The following is an 18408-nucleotide window of genomic DNA, read 5'->3' as shown; positions in this document are numbered from 1 at the left end:
AATGCTTATGACAGATGTACCAACTTGGAAAAAAAAAAACAATCTTGCCAATAGTGTTTCATAGCTGAGGCCGAGAACTTTTCAGACCACCCATGTATATAGAAAGAGAGATGGGGGGGAAGCACAAGGAATAAGTGTTATTACATTATTACATTTTGTTGAAAGTATTAACTTCACAATGTTCAGGATACAAGAGCATAAATGGGATTCAAAATACATGATTACCAATTAATTTTGAGAGGGATAAAAATTAGTATCAAACAGCAAAGAAAATATTTATGAAAGATTTAAAGGAGAATCAAAATGCAACCAGCGCTTTCATATGTAAACTTAAATATATAAATATTATTGGGAAATAAAAATTACACAATTTTAAAACAAAGAAAACCAATGGGAAAATTTGAAGAAAGCATTGTTTGAGTTGGTATGGAGGGAAAATGGAAATGTCTGCAAGGAGGAAATATCAGAAGTTTGAGGACTCCAAGGAGTTAAGTTCTAGAAAAGAAGAAATCACATTGCAAGTACCTAGCAATTAAGTCACAGTATGTGCCCTGAGAAACAGAGAAAAACTTAAAAAACTAATTGTAAAAGCAACTATAAATAGAATTCATCCTTCAATGGGTTCTTCACTCTTTGGAGAAGCCAGCATGATGATAATAATAATAAGCAATAAAAAACCTGAATATGGAAGATGGCTGGAGCAGATACAATCATTATGATCAAAGATGAAACTTCCAGGGAGTCAAGCAAACCAAAAGTGATACTTTCTCTTAAACTCTTTTACATTAGATGCATTCATGACTTCAACAACAAACTGTTCCAATCACTCACTGCTCTGTGAGAGAAAAATCTAGCTCTCTTTTAACACACACACACACACACAGACACACAAATTCAACTTCCATGGCTTGTCCTCACCCCACTTTCCATACAACAAAAAATTTCATCAAATTACAAAGGCCTTTGCCTCGGTATAAAAAATAAACATTATACAAAATTATGGAAATTATTATAAACTGTTTTAAAGGGAAAGCGGGACAAAATCAGCTAGCTAATTTTTTGTTTAATGCAAATTTCATGGTTTAATTACCAGATTTCAACAACAATCAAAAATGGAACAAGAGTATCCAACAGACTGGCCTACCCAGTTTTGCACCACCCTCGCCCGACAATCATTTCTTATCAAAATTGACTTGTAGTTTGTTTCTGAAGATGTTTTACTGTTTATTTCTGCTTTAAAAAAAAATTTCAAGTGAATTAGATAGTTTGCTTTCAGTGTTTTATATTAACAAGTATGTGTGATCTTGTTAAAATGAACAACACTTGAAGAATAGTTTAAGAAAAGTTTAACAATAATATAATTTAATACAACAATATTTAATAAAATAATTATCTTTAGTTAAACTGTGAGGTGAATTAAAAACATATTTCATGTAACATAATTTACAGAGAAAAATTTATTGACAATAACAAAGTAATCAATTTAATAATCTAAATAAATTATTAACTTGCATACTGTCATTTGCAATATTGTAATATAAGCAACTGTGAATAATTATTTACTAAAATTAGAAAATTTTTGCTTTTACATTTTTTTTTTATCTATCTTAAATAAATTTTGCTTACGATTAAAAATGAAGAGAAGTTCTGCAAGCACGTATAAAAAGAGAAAGAATAAGTTATTAGATGTTCATTTATGTAAGTTTACCCAATATTGACACTTATTTTAAAGTAACACAAATAAAATGATAAGCTTAGAAGCTTATCATTTGAAGATACTTCAGATTACACAATAATGAAACCAAAGAAACTAACATTTCAAATAATTTGAATCAATAATTTTGTTATTAATAAAATTATTTATTAATTTTATCTATTACATGGAAAAAAATTGGGTTTTATTTTTGTTTGTTTGTCTGATTGTGATCATATAAAGGCCTTGTAAAGAGGTAAAATGACTTCCTTTTCCTTACACATCAACATCTGCTTCAGGATTAAAATTATCCTCCAAGTCATATTTGCAATTTTTGTTATGTGATGTTTGAACTTCCCATCCACCACAACTCCAAGATCCTAACCAATCAGGTTTAAACATAATCTAACCAATATAATATGCCACTGAAAATTGCATCATGCCAAGGTACATAACTTTACATTCACTAATGTTGAATTGACAGCCATTATAATTTGCCCAGATTCCAGTTTATTTAAATCATTCTTACGTGGTGCTTATCAGTAGCATCTCTAAATGCACTGCTCACACTATCTGATCAAAAATATGCAGACACCTGCTTATTCCATCTCTGACTCTAATATGAAAGGCATTAACGTGGAGTTGGTCCAACCTTTGCTGTGTCCACCTTCTTCAATCTTTCAGGGAGACTTTCCACTAGATTTTGGTGTTTCAGAGATAATTCCATTCAATTCCTCCAGAAGAGCATTAGTGAGGTGGATAACTGATATTAATCAGTAACTGATATATTTCATCTAGCTCACTGTCTGAATTCCAATTCATCCCACAGGTGTTTCAATGACAGAGATCAGTGTTCTTATGCAGGCCAGTCAAGTTCTTCACCACCTATTTCATAAAACCATTCTTGCACAGACCATGATTTGCAGATGGAACATTTTTGTGTTGATGCAGGTAAACTTTAATGAAAGTACAGATATTTCATATGCATAAAATAACATCATCAGCATGCAGAAACAAGCAAATCAAAGAACAGGAATACAAAGTACATATAAGGGCCTACACCAAACTGTTGCCATAAAGTTTGAAAATATTGTCTACAATGTCATTATAGGCCACGGTGTTAAGACTCCTCTTCTAGAATTTTTTTTTTCGGGGGGGGGGGAGCAGTTCAAGCCATGAAAAGACACCCAGATCATGATGCCTCCTTATTGACCAACCTTCATGGTTCGGATAACACATTCAGAGTTATCTGTCAAATCCAAACATCACATGGTGAAGCATGATTCATCACACCAGAGAATGTGGAGCAGTTTTCCCACATTTGAGTGGAAAACTGCTCCAGAGTACAAAAGTAGCAAGATTTACACCACTCCACCTAATGCTTAGTGTTGCCTTGCTGATGGTAGGCTTGTACATTGCCATGGAAACCCACATTCTTCAGCTCCTGATGAACAATTGTGGTGCTGCTGTTGTTTGCATAGACATCTCAGAACTCAGTAGCAAATGTTTCAACAAAAAAGCAACAAAATTACACGGTAATCACAGTAATAAACTTTAATGAAAGTATATCATCAGCGTGCAGAAACAAGCAAATCAAAGAACAGAAATACAAAGTACATATAACAATTGGTTCACTAATTTAAAATGATTGCAATGAGTTAGAAATTAATATTAAGTGCACTAAGGTATGATGGCAATGTGTTACCCACACTGTGCTATCATATTGTGAACTCTGTATCTGTAGACAAATTTATGGCTTGGAATTTCAATCACTGTATGTATAAGCTGGCAAGACAAGGGATATCCATATCAGCACCTTCAATCTGTTTATAACTTGAATTTATCAAAACTGAATTTCATTGAGGTCAAAGATTCCTCTTTGAGCATAGATGTTACACAACCCAAAAATATGGAATTTCAACTCAAATAATTGGAAATAATGGTCAAGTTACTTTATTTGATGTAATGTGAAGGTGTACACTAGTCAAAACAGCAAATCTTATTGAGCCAATGTGCTGTAACACTTTGAAAATTAATGAAAGGTGAAAGTTGAAACAATGTTATCATACTGTCTAGTGGAATTTATTCATCTGTGTACTATACCATGTACTTTGCTAAGATTTTAGTTTATTATATATGTCTAAGGCTGCATCTCGTTGATTTAGAAGAAAAATTATAACAAACCTGAAAGCAAGTGATGATGGTAGGAAGGGAACAGACAAAAAAAAAAAAAAAAAATAGCTGAGTTACTGAGTTGCAACCTATAATCAATTAAGAATTGCAGTCTATTATTATTCTGAGCATAACTATAAGATTTTCTCCACTGCCAGAGAGTGCAGCGAGTGCAAATACAGTAAATGAGTTTAGGGTGATGCATGATGGGTATTGTGATAGTTAATGGATTTTTGTGCGATGAATTTTGTGACATTATTAAGAGTATCATCAAGGGTGACTACATACTACATGCAGCCACCCTTGATGCTTACATGCACCAGCTATCAAATTTATTCTTGAATTCATTCACACTGCTTGTGCACACAACATCCAATAGCAATCCATTCCAATCAAGCACCACCTTATGAGAGAAAAATTTAGCTTCATCCCTTCTTAGCAGCATTCATTCTCAGCTTCCAAGGATGCCCTCTTGTCCTTTCCCCACCCTCCAATCCTGAAATCTGTATGACCCTTTCAGAAGTTTGTAAGTCTCAATCATATCAACCCCCTCTTTCTCCTGTTTGCTAGTGTCTGCAGACTACAAATTCTCAATATGCCTTCATAATCAGTATTCCACAATTCTGATATCATTTTTAACACACTCCCTCCTTTGCATTCTCTCCACTGTATCACAGAATCACAACAGAAACTAGGAGACCAGACCTGCACACAATCGTCCAAGTGAGGTCTTATCAAGGCCTTGAAAAAAGACAAAATGACATCCTTATCTTTACATGTGAAAGTTCTTTTCAGCATTGCAATTATCTTTTAAGTTGTATTTGAAATCTTTGCTACATGGCCCTTGAACTTCAACTTGCTATCTACTAACACTCCAAGATCCCAAGCCTCATCAGTTTCTTCTACATAATCCCACCAATATAATGACATTGGATATCTAATCATGCCAAAGTGAATGACTTTACATTTACTGACACTGAACTGCATCCGAGGCTTCTGTGGGGTTTGTTTCGTAACCAGAGATATTTTTACAGGAGGGGTGGTTGGGCCCCTCGCCAACCCTCCCCATTTCTCCGGGCTTGGGGCCAGCAAGACTTCAACGGTGTCCTTTCTTGACTCAGTGGGATCAGTCATCTAAGTGATGGAACCCCAAGCCCACCATCCTTCACCCTTAAATCTTGAAGACTCACATCCCCCGTATACCACTTTTTGATATCTGTCAGTCAGCCATCCTCTTATCCTTGCTAATATTTTATAATCCAAATCCATATTCTCCAATTTATGCAACAGTCTTCCATGCTGTATTCTGTCAAAAGCCTTAGCAAAATTCAAGTGTCATGGTGTACTATTCTCCTTGTCTAGTTCAATGGTAACATTATTATAGAATGTGAGCAAACTGCTAAAACATGACCTTCCCTTAATAAACCCATCTGTTCATTGCAAAGTAGATTCACTGTCAACCCATTTCTGAATAGGAGCCCTGACCAATTTTTCCAAAATCTTCACCACTGCTCCTGAGATACTGATTGTTCAGTAGTTGAACGGTCTTTGCACCACCCTTGTGCAATGGGATTAGTATGCATTCTTTCCATTCCTGCAGAATCTTCCCCTGTTCTGAGAACCCAAATTATACAGCCTGGTCAACGGAATAGCCAGTTCAGTGGAACACTCTTTGAGCATCAGTGCTGATATCCTATCAGTTCCTATTACACAATTCTTATTCAGTTTGTGCAACAACTCTAGTTCTTCCTACTTATCCACATTAGTTTCCTCATACGATCAAGAATTAGAAGTGAGTTCAATGTTGATTGATAGCTTTTAGCAAAATGGCTGCTCGTTAGTTGAACAATCAATGGTAACATTATTATAGAATGTGAGCAAGCTACTAAAACATGACCTTTCCTTAATAAACCCATCTGTTCATTGCAAAGTAGATTCACTGTCACCCCATTTCTGAATAGGAGCCCTAATACATCTTCTGCTTCAGTCACCTGCAGACCATCTACATTCAGTAGTTATTCTTTCAAATTCATTCTTTCTTTTACTTGCAGTAAAATTTACTTGCAATTCTATTGCATAACAATAGAATTCTTTTTGGTTGTCTTTTTGGTTGTCATGCAGACTTCAGACAAGAGTATACAAAAGAACATGGAAATAGATTATTATGTCTATACATGAATGGTAGGAGAATCAGAAACAAAGGGGTAGAGTTTTGATGCCTTGTTTGATATGTTGGGACTTCAGATTGAATTCTTTTTGGTTGCAGAGCCAGTTTCTTTTCATACTCAGAAAAGCTTTCTGTACAACACTTGTGACTCTTCTGGCCTGCTACTTATAATTATCATAAGGTGGTTCCAAGGCTGCTGTTGAAAATTACCGGCCAATCAGCATAACAGGAATCATTATCAAGGTCTTAGAGAAAATAGTCAAGAGGAAAATACAAGATTGGATAGAAGAAAATGGGATACTGTATCGGGGACAGCATGGTTTTGTGAAGGGTAGGTCATGCCTCAGTAACTTGCTCACGTATTATAACACAGTGACGGCTGAACTGGATAAGGGTAATGGGTTTACAGTGATTCTGCTGGACCTTGCTAAGGCCTTTGACAGGATACCACATGGAATTCTAATCAGTAAATTGCAGCATATGGGAATGGACATAGGGTTGGTGAGATGGATAGGAGGGTGGTTGACGGAGAGATATCAGAGAGTGGTTTACTCAGGAGTAGAGTCCACTAGACGGCCTGTGACTAGTGGTGTACCACAAGGATCTGTTCTTGGACCACTGCTGTTTAATTTGTTCATAAATGATATAGGAAAGGATCTGAGAGGAACAGTTCATTTGTTTGCGGATGATGCGAAGTTGGGTAGGGCAATAGTGAATGCAGATGACGTCAAAATTTTGCAGGATGATTTGGATAGATTGGAGGTCTGGGCTAGGGAGAATGGATGTCAATTTAATGTGGCAAAATGTAAGGTTATGCATTTTGGGGTGAAAAGATGGGAGGCAGTTTACTGCATTGGTGGAACCGTGCTCCAGGAAATTGATGAGGCACGAGATTTAGGAGTGTTGGTGGATAAGGAATTGAAATTTAGGGGACACATTGCAAAAGTGGCCAAATCAGCTCATCAAATCACTTGGTTGCTGAAGAATACGTTGACAAGCAGAGACAAGCAGGTTATTGTTCCTCTGTATCGAGCCTTGATAAGACCTCATCTCGACTACTGTGCTCAGATTTGGTCACCTAGGTTTCTTCTTGATGGGGAGGAGGTGGAGAGGATCCAGAGGCGAGTGACCAAGATGATAGCAGGTCTGTGGAATGAACCGTATGAGAACAGGTTGAGGATTTGTGGGTTGCAAAAATTGGTTGATAGGCGGAGGAGGGGAGATATGATTGAGACATTCAAATTACTGAAGGGTTTCTATAAAATTAATTCAGAAGATATTTTTGAGAACAGGGCTGGTTGTGGGAGGACTAGGGGACATCCATGGAAACTGGGCAAAAGTGTGGTTAGTAAAGGTGTTAGAGCTGGGTTCTTTACTTTTAGAGTAGTGAATGAGTGGAATGCGCTCCCTGAGTCTGTGGTGGATGCTGTGACAGTGAATGAGTTTAAGGCGAGGTATGATAGATACTGTATGAATGTCGAATAGTTGTGATGAAAATGATTTGGGGCCTCCCTCGATGAGTCTAATGACTCCCTGGAGTTGCCCGTAATAATAATAATAATAATAATAATAATAATAACTGATATCATTCTTATGCAAACAATATTCCTTTCACATAATCTTTTTCTTATGAATCTCTTGCTTAATTATATTACAAATCCATTTCACTCCTACTCTATTCTTCGAACTCTAAGGCCACATTCTGATATCGCATTATTTAAGTATTTTTCAAACACTTCCCACACACTGTCAATATCCTTCCCATCCAATGACTGATACCATGGCACGGAACCCAGCATACCTCTCAGGTGGTAATAATTACCTGCTTTGTAGTTCACAGAATGTAACCTTTTCTGAATGGAACATTCATAAACTTAGTCACTTCCCAAGTGAGTACCACATGATCCAGTCACTAACCAGAGTCAAGAATAGTCACATCTAACTGAAACACCCTATGACACTATAATCAAATCTAACATGCTTTGACCTCAAGTTCCTTCTGTCACATGTTGCTTGATGAAGTTGTCTTGCAACAGCTCAATAAATTCAGTTTTGCTCTTCTCATGAAATTGTACTGCTACCAATCAATATTTAGATAATTAAAGTCTCCCATTATGATTACTCTTTTTGCACCCAACATATCTATTTGGTGATGCATTTCTTAATCACTACCAACAGATCCACCAATCTGAAGTCCCAACATATCGAACAAGGCATCAAAACTCTACCCCTTTGTTTCTGATTCCCCTACCATTCATGTATAGACATAATAATCTACTTCCATGTTCTTTTGTATACTCTTGTCTGAAGTCTGCATGACACAGTTGGACAACTTGCAGATCTCTATTTACTCTAATGCCTAATATATGTAGACATCTTCGCATGCATATGATGGGTCCGAACTGAATGAATACAAATTCGAAGTTGTTCTCTCCTCAATCGTTTCCATGATAATGCACATTCCTGTCATTAGCACAATTATATAATGTTGTTGCCCTTACACTTATATTCTCACCATTATGGAGGTATGATGATAACTACCCTATTCAAACTAATAATTAATCTTATCAAATATAAAAAAAGCCCATAATCCAGAGCATGGTTATGGCTTCCTATTCTAGTAGTAGTTACAGCATTGAGAAGCATTTAGCTCAGCAAAAGTTTTTGAGTGGCTCAATGAAAGCACTTATGAGTCCAACAAAAGTTTGTGGAGAACAGGGGCAACAATCGTAATTCCACCACTGCCATAAACACCCTTAAAGTGAGAATCAAATTACTGTTGAAGTGGAAAATAACTTTATATATATTCTTAAACATTCTAGTAACCAGGTGGCACATTTCCCTTCTCTAACTGTAGAAACCTCACGCATACTAATTGATGCTTAAAACTGAGCATACACCAATTAACATTTGCTTCAGCAGTGTAAAGACTTCAAAATGAATTAGACAATAATCAAACAACTTTGTCACTGAATGCTATTACCTTCTGAAATTAAAACACTTAAAACTCCACAACAATGAAATCACTAATCAAAAACATCTGAAGCATAATGAAAAAAAAAAAAAAATATATATATATATAATGGAATCTAAAGAAATCATCCTTAACCCTATACATCTTAATAACAACCTTAGTTATAACCTATCAGACTGTCATTATGCTGCTATCCAAATTTGGCATTCACGAGATTCTGAATGCATGCGCATGCCCAACAATAAGGTTATCCAGAGAACAGTTTTAAATGTCCAAATGCCAATGCTTTAATACTGAACTGTGTATGCTAATGCTTTGTTTATTGGGAGTTTATTCCTTCATGTTTTTTGCTTGGTTTTCTCTTTTTTATGCACCTGAAGAAGTCTGTTAAAAGACGAAACTAGTTGTGGTAATAAACTATATTTTACTTTTATCCCTCGGTATCCAGTCATTTAATTAAAAAAAAAATCATATATACATATCTCATCTCATCTTCCTTATCCCTCTTTTACCTTGCGGTGTCGAGGGTTAATTAATCACCAGAACTCAAACCGTTCACAGGATAAGGTGGCCCTATGCCCCGGTGTATCCATGTCTGTAATCTTGAGTTCTCAAGGCCGGTTTGCCTGCTTTGCAAGGCTGAGGAAGATCCTTCAGCTCTTCACATCACCGACAGGAATCAAACCAAGGACACTCCTTCTCCAGGCATATGGTTGCAAAGCGCACAGCCACTAGATTAACTGCACGGACATTATTAATTAACAAATGCACCTAAAGTGAAGAAATGATATCCCAATTTCTCCAGTCTAGAAGAAAGTGGAAAATAGAAAGAGTATTCCCCATTTCTCCTAAAAGAAATGGGAAAGCCATTGCAGACAGAACATTAATATAGCAGTATAGAGTTTTGGAATGGTTGCTCAGTTGGCCTTTGTAAATAACAGCAATCATATATTTATTCCTGTACCTTGCAAATACCTCAGCTTAGACACAATGTTAGCAATAAATTTAATTACCAGCTGTCATTCATTTTCATCAAGAATATTATTCATTAATACATTTAACTTTTGGAATCACTGGCTTGCTGGACCCAGAGGTAAATGCTGGAGCAGTGGGACAGATAATAAATGAATAAATATTATTATTCCACACATTAAACAATAAAATTTTGGATAAAAAGTACACTGATAACAACTACAAAGTTTTCTGTTAATACTTATCAACAAAACTTACAGGCTTGGAATGTCCATGTTCATCAACTGTAGAGCCAATGCTTGGAGGCTCTACTATTACATCATAGATAATTCCTACAGAGCAGAGGTGGAAAAAATAAATACAGCAGAGTTAACAAGATTGTTTTATCATACTTCTTAGCATATGCCAATATGAAAAGTGTACACACACACACACACTAAGAAACTAAATTAAAGTGATGTATAGATGTTACATCATCTCACATATAGCAGGTAATTAATGGAACAGTATTCAGCATGAAGTTAGGCTGCCACATGCAGAATACTGCTGTATGATGTCAACCACACATAGAACTCCTTACAAAATGCGACACTTGAAGTCTGACTTATTCTAGGTTTATAGAGATAGGAAGTATTATAAATATGTCTCAAAAATGTTTCTCCATAAAAAGAAAGCCATCTGACAAAATCGGCTCAATTCCTCTAACTTATATGATATCTTTATGATAAATGGAAATTAATCAGATAGCCATGTAAGATATATTTGTTCTTATCAAACCATATACACATTTCCTAGATGCCTTGAAAAGATATATAGAATAGGAGTGAAGATGATTTTCCAGTCATCAAGTAGCAGCATCCTCTAATGACTGATATGAATGATCATCATTACATAAGGACAGTTCAGCTCCATATCAAGAACAGACAGAAATACAATCCATAATAGGTTATAAACCTATTGTGGACTGGATAATTGGATTTTTTTATAACCTTTTATGGGTGTGATTTACATTAAAAAAAAATTAAATGTTAAGTGGAGTTCAATTTTGTAAATGAAAAAAAAAAAAAAAAATACTATAGCACTTTTTTTTATTTAAACTTAAAATGTTTCAATTATTTTATACTGTATCTACTAATGACAAATGCATTTGTAACAATTTGGAGCTAGAGTCAACTCACCAGAGCAAATGTTTTTGCTCTTGGAACTAATAAAGATTGACTTTTTTTGGTTCGAGTGTAGTGTGAATCACTATCCATGAGAGGTGTGTGTGTGTGCGCGAGCACACGCACACATGCTTAAGGTATGTTAATATACTATACTATAATACTGTACACATTATATAATAAAGTGTGTTAATATAATAATAAACAATGCTCCCCTCCCACAGCCATAGAGTATCCTATTCTTATCTAGATATACCTGGGTTTTTCTCGTAACTTCCCTGATACCATGATCACCTCACCACACCACTCCTGAGATGCTGAATTTGCCATCTGTCTTAGCATTTTATGCAATGGAGCTATTTTCTTTTCTCTCACCCCCACCCTCCCTTGGGTGGAGAGAAGAAATCCAGAGCCAAAAGGCACTGCCAATTCCCTAGTACCTTCTTGTAAAACTTGAGCTAGTATACCATCTAATCCCATAGCTGTATTCACATAAAGGTTCTGTAATATCCTATGCATCTCCAGTTCATCTACCTTTATTTCCATTTAAGCTCTTGCCTTTCTTGTTATGCAATACCTTCCTACCATCAGTCAGTATTCAAATGAATTGATTTCTACCATCAGCATCTCAAAGGAATTGCTCACTTTCTGTTTCTCTGAATATCTTGGTGATGTTCAGAGGACACATTGCTAAGGTGTCCAAGATTGCACATAGGATTACTTGGTTGTTGAGGAACACACTGACATCCAGAGATAAAGAGGTTATTATTCCCCCTTTATATACCCCCCTTGTATATTGTATATACCCATTGTATATAGTATATACCCCCCTTTATAAAGCATTGATACTTCCACATTTGGATTACTGTGCTCAGGTCTGGTCACCTGGATTCCTTGGAGATGAGGAGGCTGTGGAGAGAGTTCAGAGAAGAGTGACCAAGTTGGTGAGTGATATAAAAAATGCTCCCTACATTGATAGATTGAGAGCTTGTGGATTGCAGAGATTGGTTGATAGGCGAAGAAGAGGGGATATGATAGAAACATTCAAATTACTAAAAGGTTTTTATAGGATTGATGCAGGGGAAATGTTTCAGATGTGTGATAGTGATGGAAGAACAAGAGGTCATCTCTGGAAATTAAAGAAGAGTGTGGTTAACAAAGGTGTCAGAACAAGGTTTTTTGCCTGGAGGGTGGTGAATGAGTGGAATTCATTGCCTGACTTAGTTGTGAGCTCTTCATCTGTAAATGAATTCAAGAAGAGATATGACAGATATTGTTTTGCTAGTTTGGGTCTCCCGCGATGAGTCTACTGACTCCATGGAGATACCCGTAATAATAATAATAATAATGTTAACAAAGAATGAGGAAAAAAGATTTTATTAAGCCATCAAGGAAATGAAGAGAAAATATCAAAGCGAGATTCAGAAACAGTCAGACACAGTATGTTGAAAGCTGAATCTTTCAAAAATGTTTCACATGAAAGTTTAGTTTATCCCTTAAAATTTTATTTTAACTTCATTTAAAACAGAACTTAATATAAGGTCTTTGTAACTGGAAAGATTTAGCCAGTCTCAAATCCACCCAGCTATTGAATACTGCTCCCACATATGGAGTGAGACCCCTAAAAGCTCTCTCAAAATGTTTGACTCAATGCAGAGGAGAGTAATTAGACTTATTAATGACCCATCTCTTACCATCTCTCTCTCCCCCCACTTTCGCACAGATGTTTGGTTTCTGCAGTATGTATATTCTACAAATATTTCCATGGGAAATGCTCATCTGAAATAACATCAATAATTCCTCCACTCAGTACTAAGCTTGCTGGAATAGGTGCAACTGCTGCTCAACATCCCTTTATAGTACACCTAGAAACAAACAGAACAAATTTCTTTTCCTCCTCCTTCATCCCTGCAATTGCTGCACTGTGGAACAGTCTCCCGCCTGCTTTGTTTCCCAAGGAATACAATAATAAAAAAAAAAAAAAGTAAATTGGAGGATTTCACCTTCTGGAAACATGGTTTTCATATTTAAAAAAATTAAAAAAAATTAAAAAAAAACATGCAATTAACAGACATAAAATACCAGTCACACAGCCTTAATTCACCATGATTACAATCAAACTAAATTAAGGTCTATCTTTCAGAAGAAAAACTTCAAGGGATTTATGTGAATTTTCAGATGAGGATACCAACTTTGGATGAATTGTAGAAATAACAATGAAACGTACTGAAAATGGTACTTTCAAGAATGGAGTGAATTTAATCATTTCCTGATATGCACTTTCAGAAATTGTGCGGTATACTATGATAGTTCTATATAATTAAATTTATATTATCACTAGCTCACAACAATTTTCTTTTGAATTAATCCTATCTGTGAGGTTTCAAATATTGTCATAACTTGCATTTGGTCTTTAAGGCTATGTATCGCATTGGTCTACCTAGATCTGTCTTCATCTGTTTTTTTTTTAATGAACCATTTCTGCTTCAAACACTTCTTTTGCTAATATTTAATCTTTCATCCTATTTAAGTGAGCATACATATACAAGTGAGGCCAGCTCACACATTCTTGAATACTAATAATATCATATGCCATTCTAATATTTTCATTTTTAATATAGCTTTTCCATTAATACCATATGTTTATACCCTAAATCAGAACTCTTAGATATGAGAGTTCATAGGAAAATTAAGCATATGAACAGATATCAACAATGAAACTGGTCTTGAAAGTTTAGTATTTTCACTAATTTCTTTTTTCTTTTATTCCATATATCCCACTGGTTACTAGGGTCAAAATGTTATAATAAATTTAGTTTAATCCTTTATCCAAGTGTAAGCAAACAAAGTTTGCACCTGAAAATATCTTCAGGACTGAGATAAGGTAATGCAACACCAGGCAACTCCAAGCAAAGGGAGACCAGGCTCTCATCACTCCTTGTCTCAGTATCTCCCATAATGCAACGCACATCTCCTTGCGGACATGTATACTGCTATGCATTAAGGGAAGGGCCACTACCCAGACCGGTTTCGACCTTTATTGAGGTCTCGTCAGTGGGAGACAGACCCAAAAAGTGGAGATAAACTAAGGGAGAAGCAATAGGAGAAGTCATATTTACCTGTGTTGCACATGGTGCAACACAGGTAAATGTGTTGCATTGCATATGGTGTTGCACTACCTTACCTCAGTCCTGAAGATATTTTCAGGCACAAACTTTGTTTGCTTACACTTGGATAAAGGATTAAACTAAATTTATTATACTCTAACCAAGTGAAAAATAAACTTCCAACATCTTTCTCTAAATCCAGAATAATTCAATAATAAGGTGGTACACGTGTTGGCAACTCCTATAGGTAAATATGACCTCTCCTATTGCTTCTGCATTAGTATCTCCACTTTTGGGTCTGCCTTCCACTGACGAGACCTCAATAAAGGTCGAAACCGGTCTGGGTAGTGGCCCTTCCCTTAATGCATAGCAGTATACATGTCTGCAAGGAGATATGCTTTGCATTATGGGAGATACTGAGACAATGAGCGATGAGAGCTTGATCCACCTTTGCTCAGAGTTGTCTGGTGTTGCACTACCTTACCTCAGTCCTGAAGATATTTTCAGGCAAACTTTGTTTGCTTACACTTGGATAAAGGATTAAACTAAATTTATTATAGTCTAACCAAGTGCAAAATAAACTTCCAACAAGGTCAAAATGTTCAGATATTGTTTTATTTATTATCAAAAATGGTAGTTTATTTCAAAAGTCCTTTTAAAAAAAAACAGCTTTCTTACATTTTTCTTTGTACTCTGAAAGGCACTTATGATACACGTTCTTCTTTTCAGGATATCACTGTTCACAATTCATTGTGAACAATAATTGTTCATAATGAATAGCCCATATCCTGAAAAGAAATTACCAGGTAGGCTACTAAAGGGCTGATGATGTGCAATATATAAGCATCTCCCAGCAAAACCAATCCTTCCACCTGTTCGTAGTGGACTGTTTCCACAAATTGGACTATGGCATCTGGTGAGTAGCTGCCACAAAAGCACATCTTCCCTAGTTTGAAATAAATTAACTAGACCTCTATATGATAGAGAACCATTGTCTAGATGAACCACCACCTTGTTTACTAGAGGCCTTACTCCCAGAGCAAGAGAGATCCTGTTTCTGTCTTTTCCCTCCCATCTCTTATCACATATTATTATTATTATGTGACACCTCCAGGGAGTCCAAAAACTCATCGAGGTAGGGTACCTGCTCTACAATCTCCACCACTCAATCCACCAACGCCATCTAACGTCCACCACTACTAGTATTATCACAGACATCCATGCCCATGGCGTGATTCGAACCTGCAGCCTTTTGGCTGGAGAGCGGATACGCTAACCACTCAGCTGACTAGGCCAGCAAATATAGTGTGAATGACATCCTTTAGGGGTATGCCAAATACAATGTAAGGATTCAGACCTCACCATTCAAGGTTGAAACAATAAAAATTTGCAGGCTGGGTGGCGGATAGCAAATGGGACCAGCTCCTGACCAAATCCTGACCAGCTAGTGAATAATTCTGCTGCTACTTGCTCTACAAGATTGGAGAGAGGGGTGATAGGAGTATAGCAGTAAGTATGCAAGAAGAGGTACCAAAGCCATCAGATTCCCTGTGTGTAGGAAGCATGTTTAATGCATTCACTTCTCGCTGCAAGCACCCGCTCTTAATCTGCCTCTTGCTCGACAATGACAGTGTAATCAAATACAGCTTTACTACAGATTGCAAAAACACTTCCATAAAAGCAATTTTAAAAAAATCAAACCGAATGACAAAGTAGCAAAAATTAAAATAAAATAATAATAATAAAATAAAATAAAATAATAAAAAAATAAGTAAACTTCTGGGGGCAGGAGAATTCACTAACATTTATGGCTTTAATTGCAATATAATTATGACATGCACCACCACCTACAGTTATTCAAATCAGAATTCCTAATTTCTGTTTTTAACTTCCTGTTATTCAAAATGGATCTTCAGCTGCTGATTTTAACTACCGTTCACCTCAAACGTTGTAACTACATTTCACACAATTCTTTTCATCACAAATGCAGCATGTGTGCATTTGTTACATCTGACATCCCATATCAGAGGATGCCAATAAATTCTCCTAGTTTGGTCTGCTCTAGCTTAAAATTTTCTCATTTAGATAAATTTATCATCAAATTCTGGATTATCTGAGGACAAATTTACTAAAATTTGTCATGACAAGTTTCTCAATATGAGAGGAAAGCACACTGTCATGCTGGCCTGTCATGTTATGTTAATATTATGTTTTTCTGTTAGTTCTTATTCTTTTTTTATTTATTTATTCAAAAGCTGTTTACTTTATATTTTTGATGTTTTACATTAACATCTGATCTCCATGGAGTCAGAGACTCATTATGGGGGGTACACACTATTGCACAAAGCTCATCCAACCATTCCTTAAACTGGTTCAATGTGTCTGTATTCACAACACACTCAAGCAATGCATTCCACTCACGAGCTGCTCTCCATGCAAAGAACTCACTCCTCTGCTCACACCCTCCTTATACAGTTTCCGGTGATGGCCTCCTATTCTAACCCCTATGAAAAATCTCTTCTATATCAACATGATAACAATCCCTCACTAGCATATATGTCTCAATCCCCCCCCCCACTCTTCATGAGGCTCTGTAACTTATATCCTCTCAATCTGTTCTCGTACTCCACATTCCAAAGACCACCTTTACGAATCTTCTTTGAACCCTTTCCAACATATCCTTGTCACCAGGTTTCCATAAACCTGGTGACCAAATCTGTGTGCAATAATCTATATGAGGTCTGATCAAGGCCTCTTATGGATTATTGTGGCTTGTGAAATATCTCAAAAGAAATATCTTACTTTACTTTCCATTTTGACAGTACCCAGCTCTCCAAATACCAGATTAAATTTCTTTTTTTGACTTTCTCTAAGCTTCCCTGACAAACACCTCTCAGCCACAGCTTCTTTGGTCTTCAAAACATTAGGTGAACTCTCCTGCTCTGGACATTACTTCTCACCTGCACAATACCTGACATTGTACAAATCCCAACTTGAGAATATTGCTCATGCATCTCAGGTGCACCAAAAACTTCTCATCTTACTTTCTCAAAGATGTTAGATTCTGATCTGTCCATGAAAGTAACTATAAGAGAATGTTCTGTTGAACTGCCACAATTTTTTCCCTACTTTCTTCCAAAGCTGTAAGAATGCAAGCAGCTGATAAAAAAAAACCACAACCCTAAAGCTGTTAAATAAACAATTAACAGATTCCTTCTTTATCTGTAACCTCCTGAACATCAAGATACTATGTGTTGTGCAATCTTTGTATGTAGGTTTGATAAAGGGTGTGCTCCATTTTAATTAGTACTACCATTTTTATCAAATCATCATAGAACCTTTGAATATATTTGTCCAACATTTCCTACTTTGCTGTTTTAGATCTTCAATTTTCCTCTATAATAACTCAAAGAATTCCCCAACTATTTCTCTACTGATACCATTAGTAGGACGAGAGGTACAAATAAATCCCATTTTTCAATTTTGCATTTTGAAATTACCTGCCATTCATGTTTATTTTCATGTTTAGTGTACCTATTTGTTACTTTCTGCAATCATTATAGCCTAAATAAATTATATTTCATAATTATTATTTAGAAGTATGTCACTTGTTTTAGTCTTTTGTCTTATAATTAAAGTTCACATTTCAAAAGGGCATAGCTGGGTAACTACTCAACAGAATGACTTAATATTTAAACATGATGATGTGTGCGGCAAATGGAATTTTATTTTGCACAAAAACCAACATTAGTTCTAAAAGTCTCCACTAGTTAAAAACATGGCACTGCAATACCGTAGTGGGTAATTCAAAACATAGGGTCTCACAGTCTGTAATGAAACCTTTATCATCTAATAACTTCAATATCCATGACTGGAGAGTGTAGACATTATACACTCAGCTCTATAAAAGACAGAGCTAATGATCTTTTGCAGATTATTCAAGTATAGAGGATACCACTATTCTGTTCAACAATGAGGCATTATTAAAAATTATCTTTTTAATAATGATAATTTTTAATAATAATAGTTTCAGTGAAATTACAATGAATCATCTTTTACATGCATGCGGAATCATCTCAATAAGAAACATCCATTATCCCTCACCTATATTTTTAGAGAATATTTTTAGGAAGATGACCACCTAGATGCCATACTATTTC

General features: G+C 35.9%; 1 protein-coding gene across 1 annotated transcript in view; it reads right to left on the bottom strand.

Moving 5' to 3' along the window:
• LOC150092410 (oligosaccharyltransferase complex subunit OSTC-like) overlaps nt 1–18408 on the bottom strand; it is a 45002-nt gene that overhangs the window by 21957 nt on the left and 4637 nt on the right. The window contains exon 2 of the mRNA XM_090415096.1: nt 10237–10310. Coding sequence (XP_090271222.1) covers nt 10237–10310 — 74 coding nt within the window. The remainder of the gene's footprint in view (nt 1–10236; nt 10311–18408) is intronic.

Source organism: Typopeltis vanoorti, chromosome 26 (assembly GCF_054136105.1).
Source record: "Typopeltis vanoorti isolate ZY-2024b chromosome 26, IOZ_Tvanoo_1.0, whole genome shotgun sequence".
NCBI lineage: Eukaryota > Metazoa > Arthropoda > Arachnida > Uropygi > Thelyphonidae > Typopeltis > Typopeltis vanoorti.
Note: the sequence above shows the minus strand (reverse complement) of the source record. Positions and strands in the feature narration are given on the sequence as shown.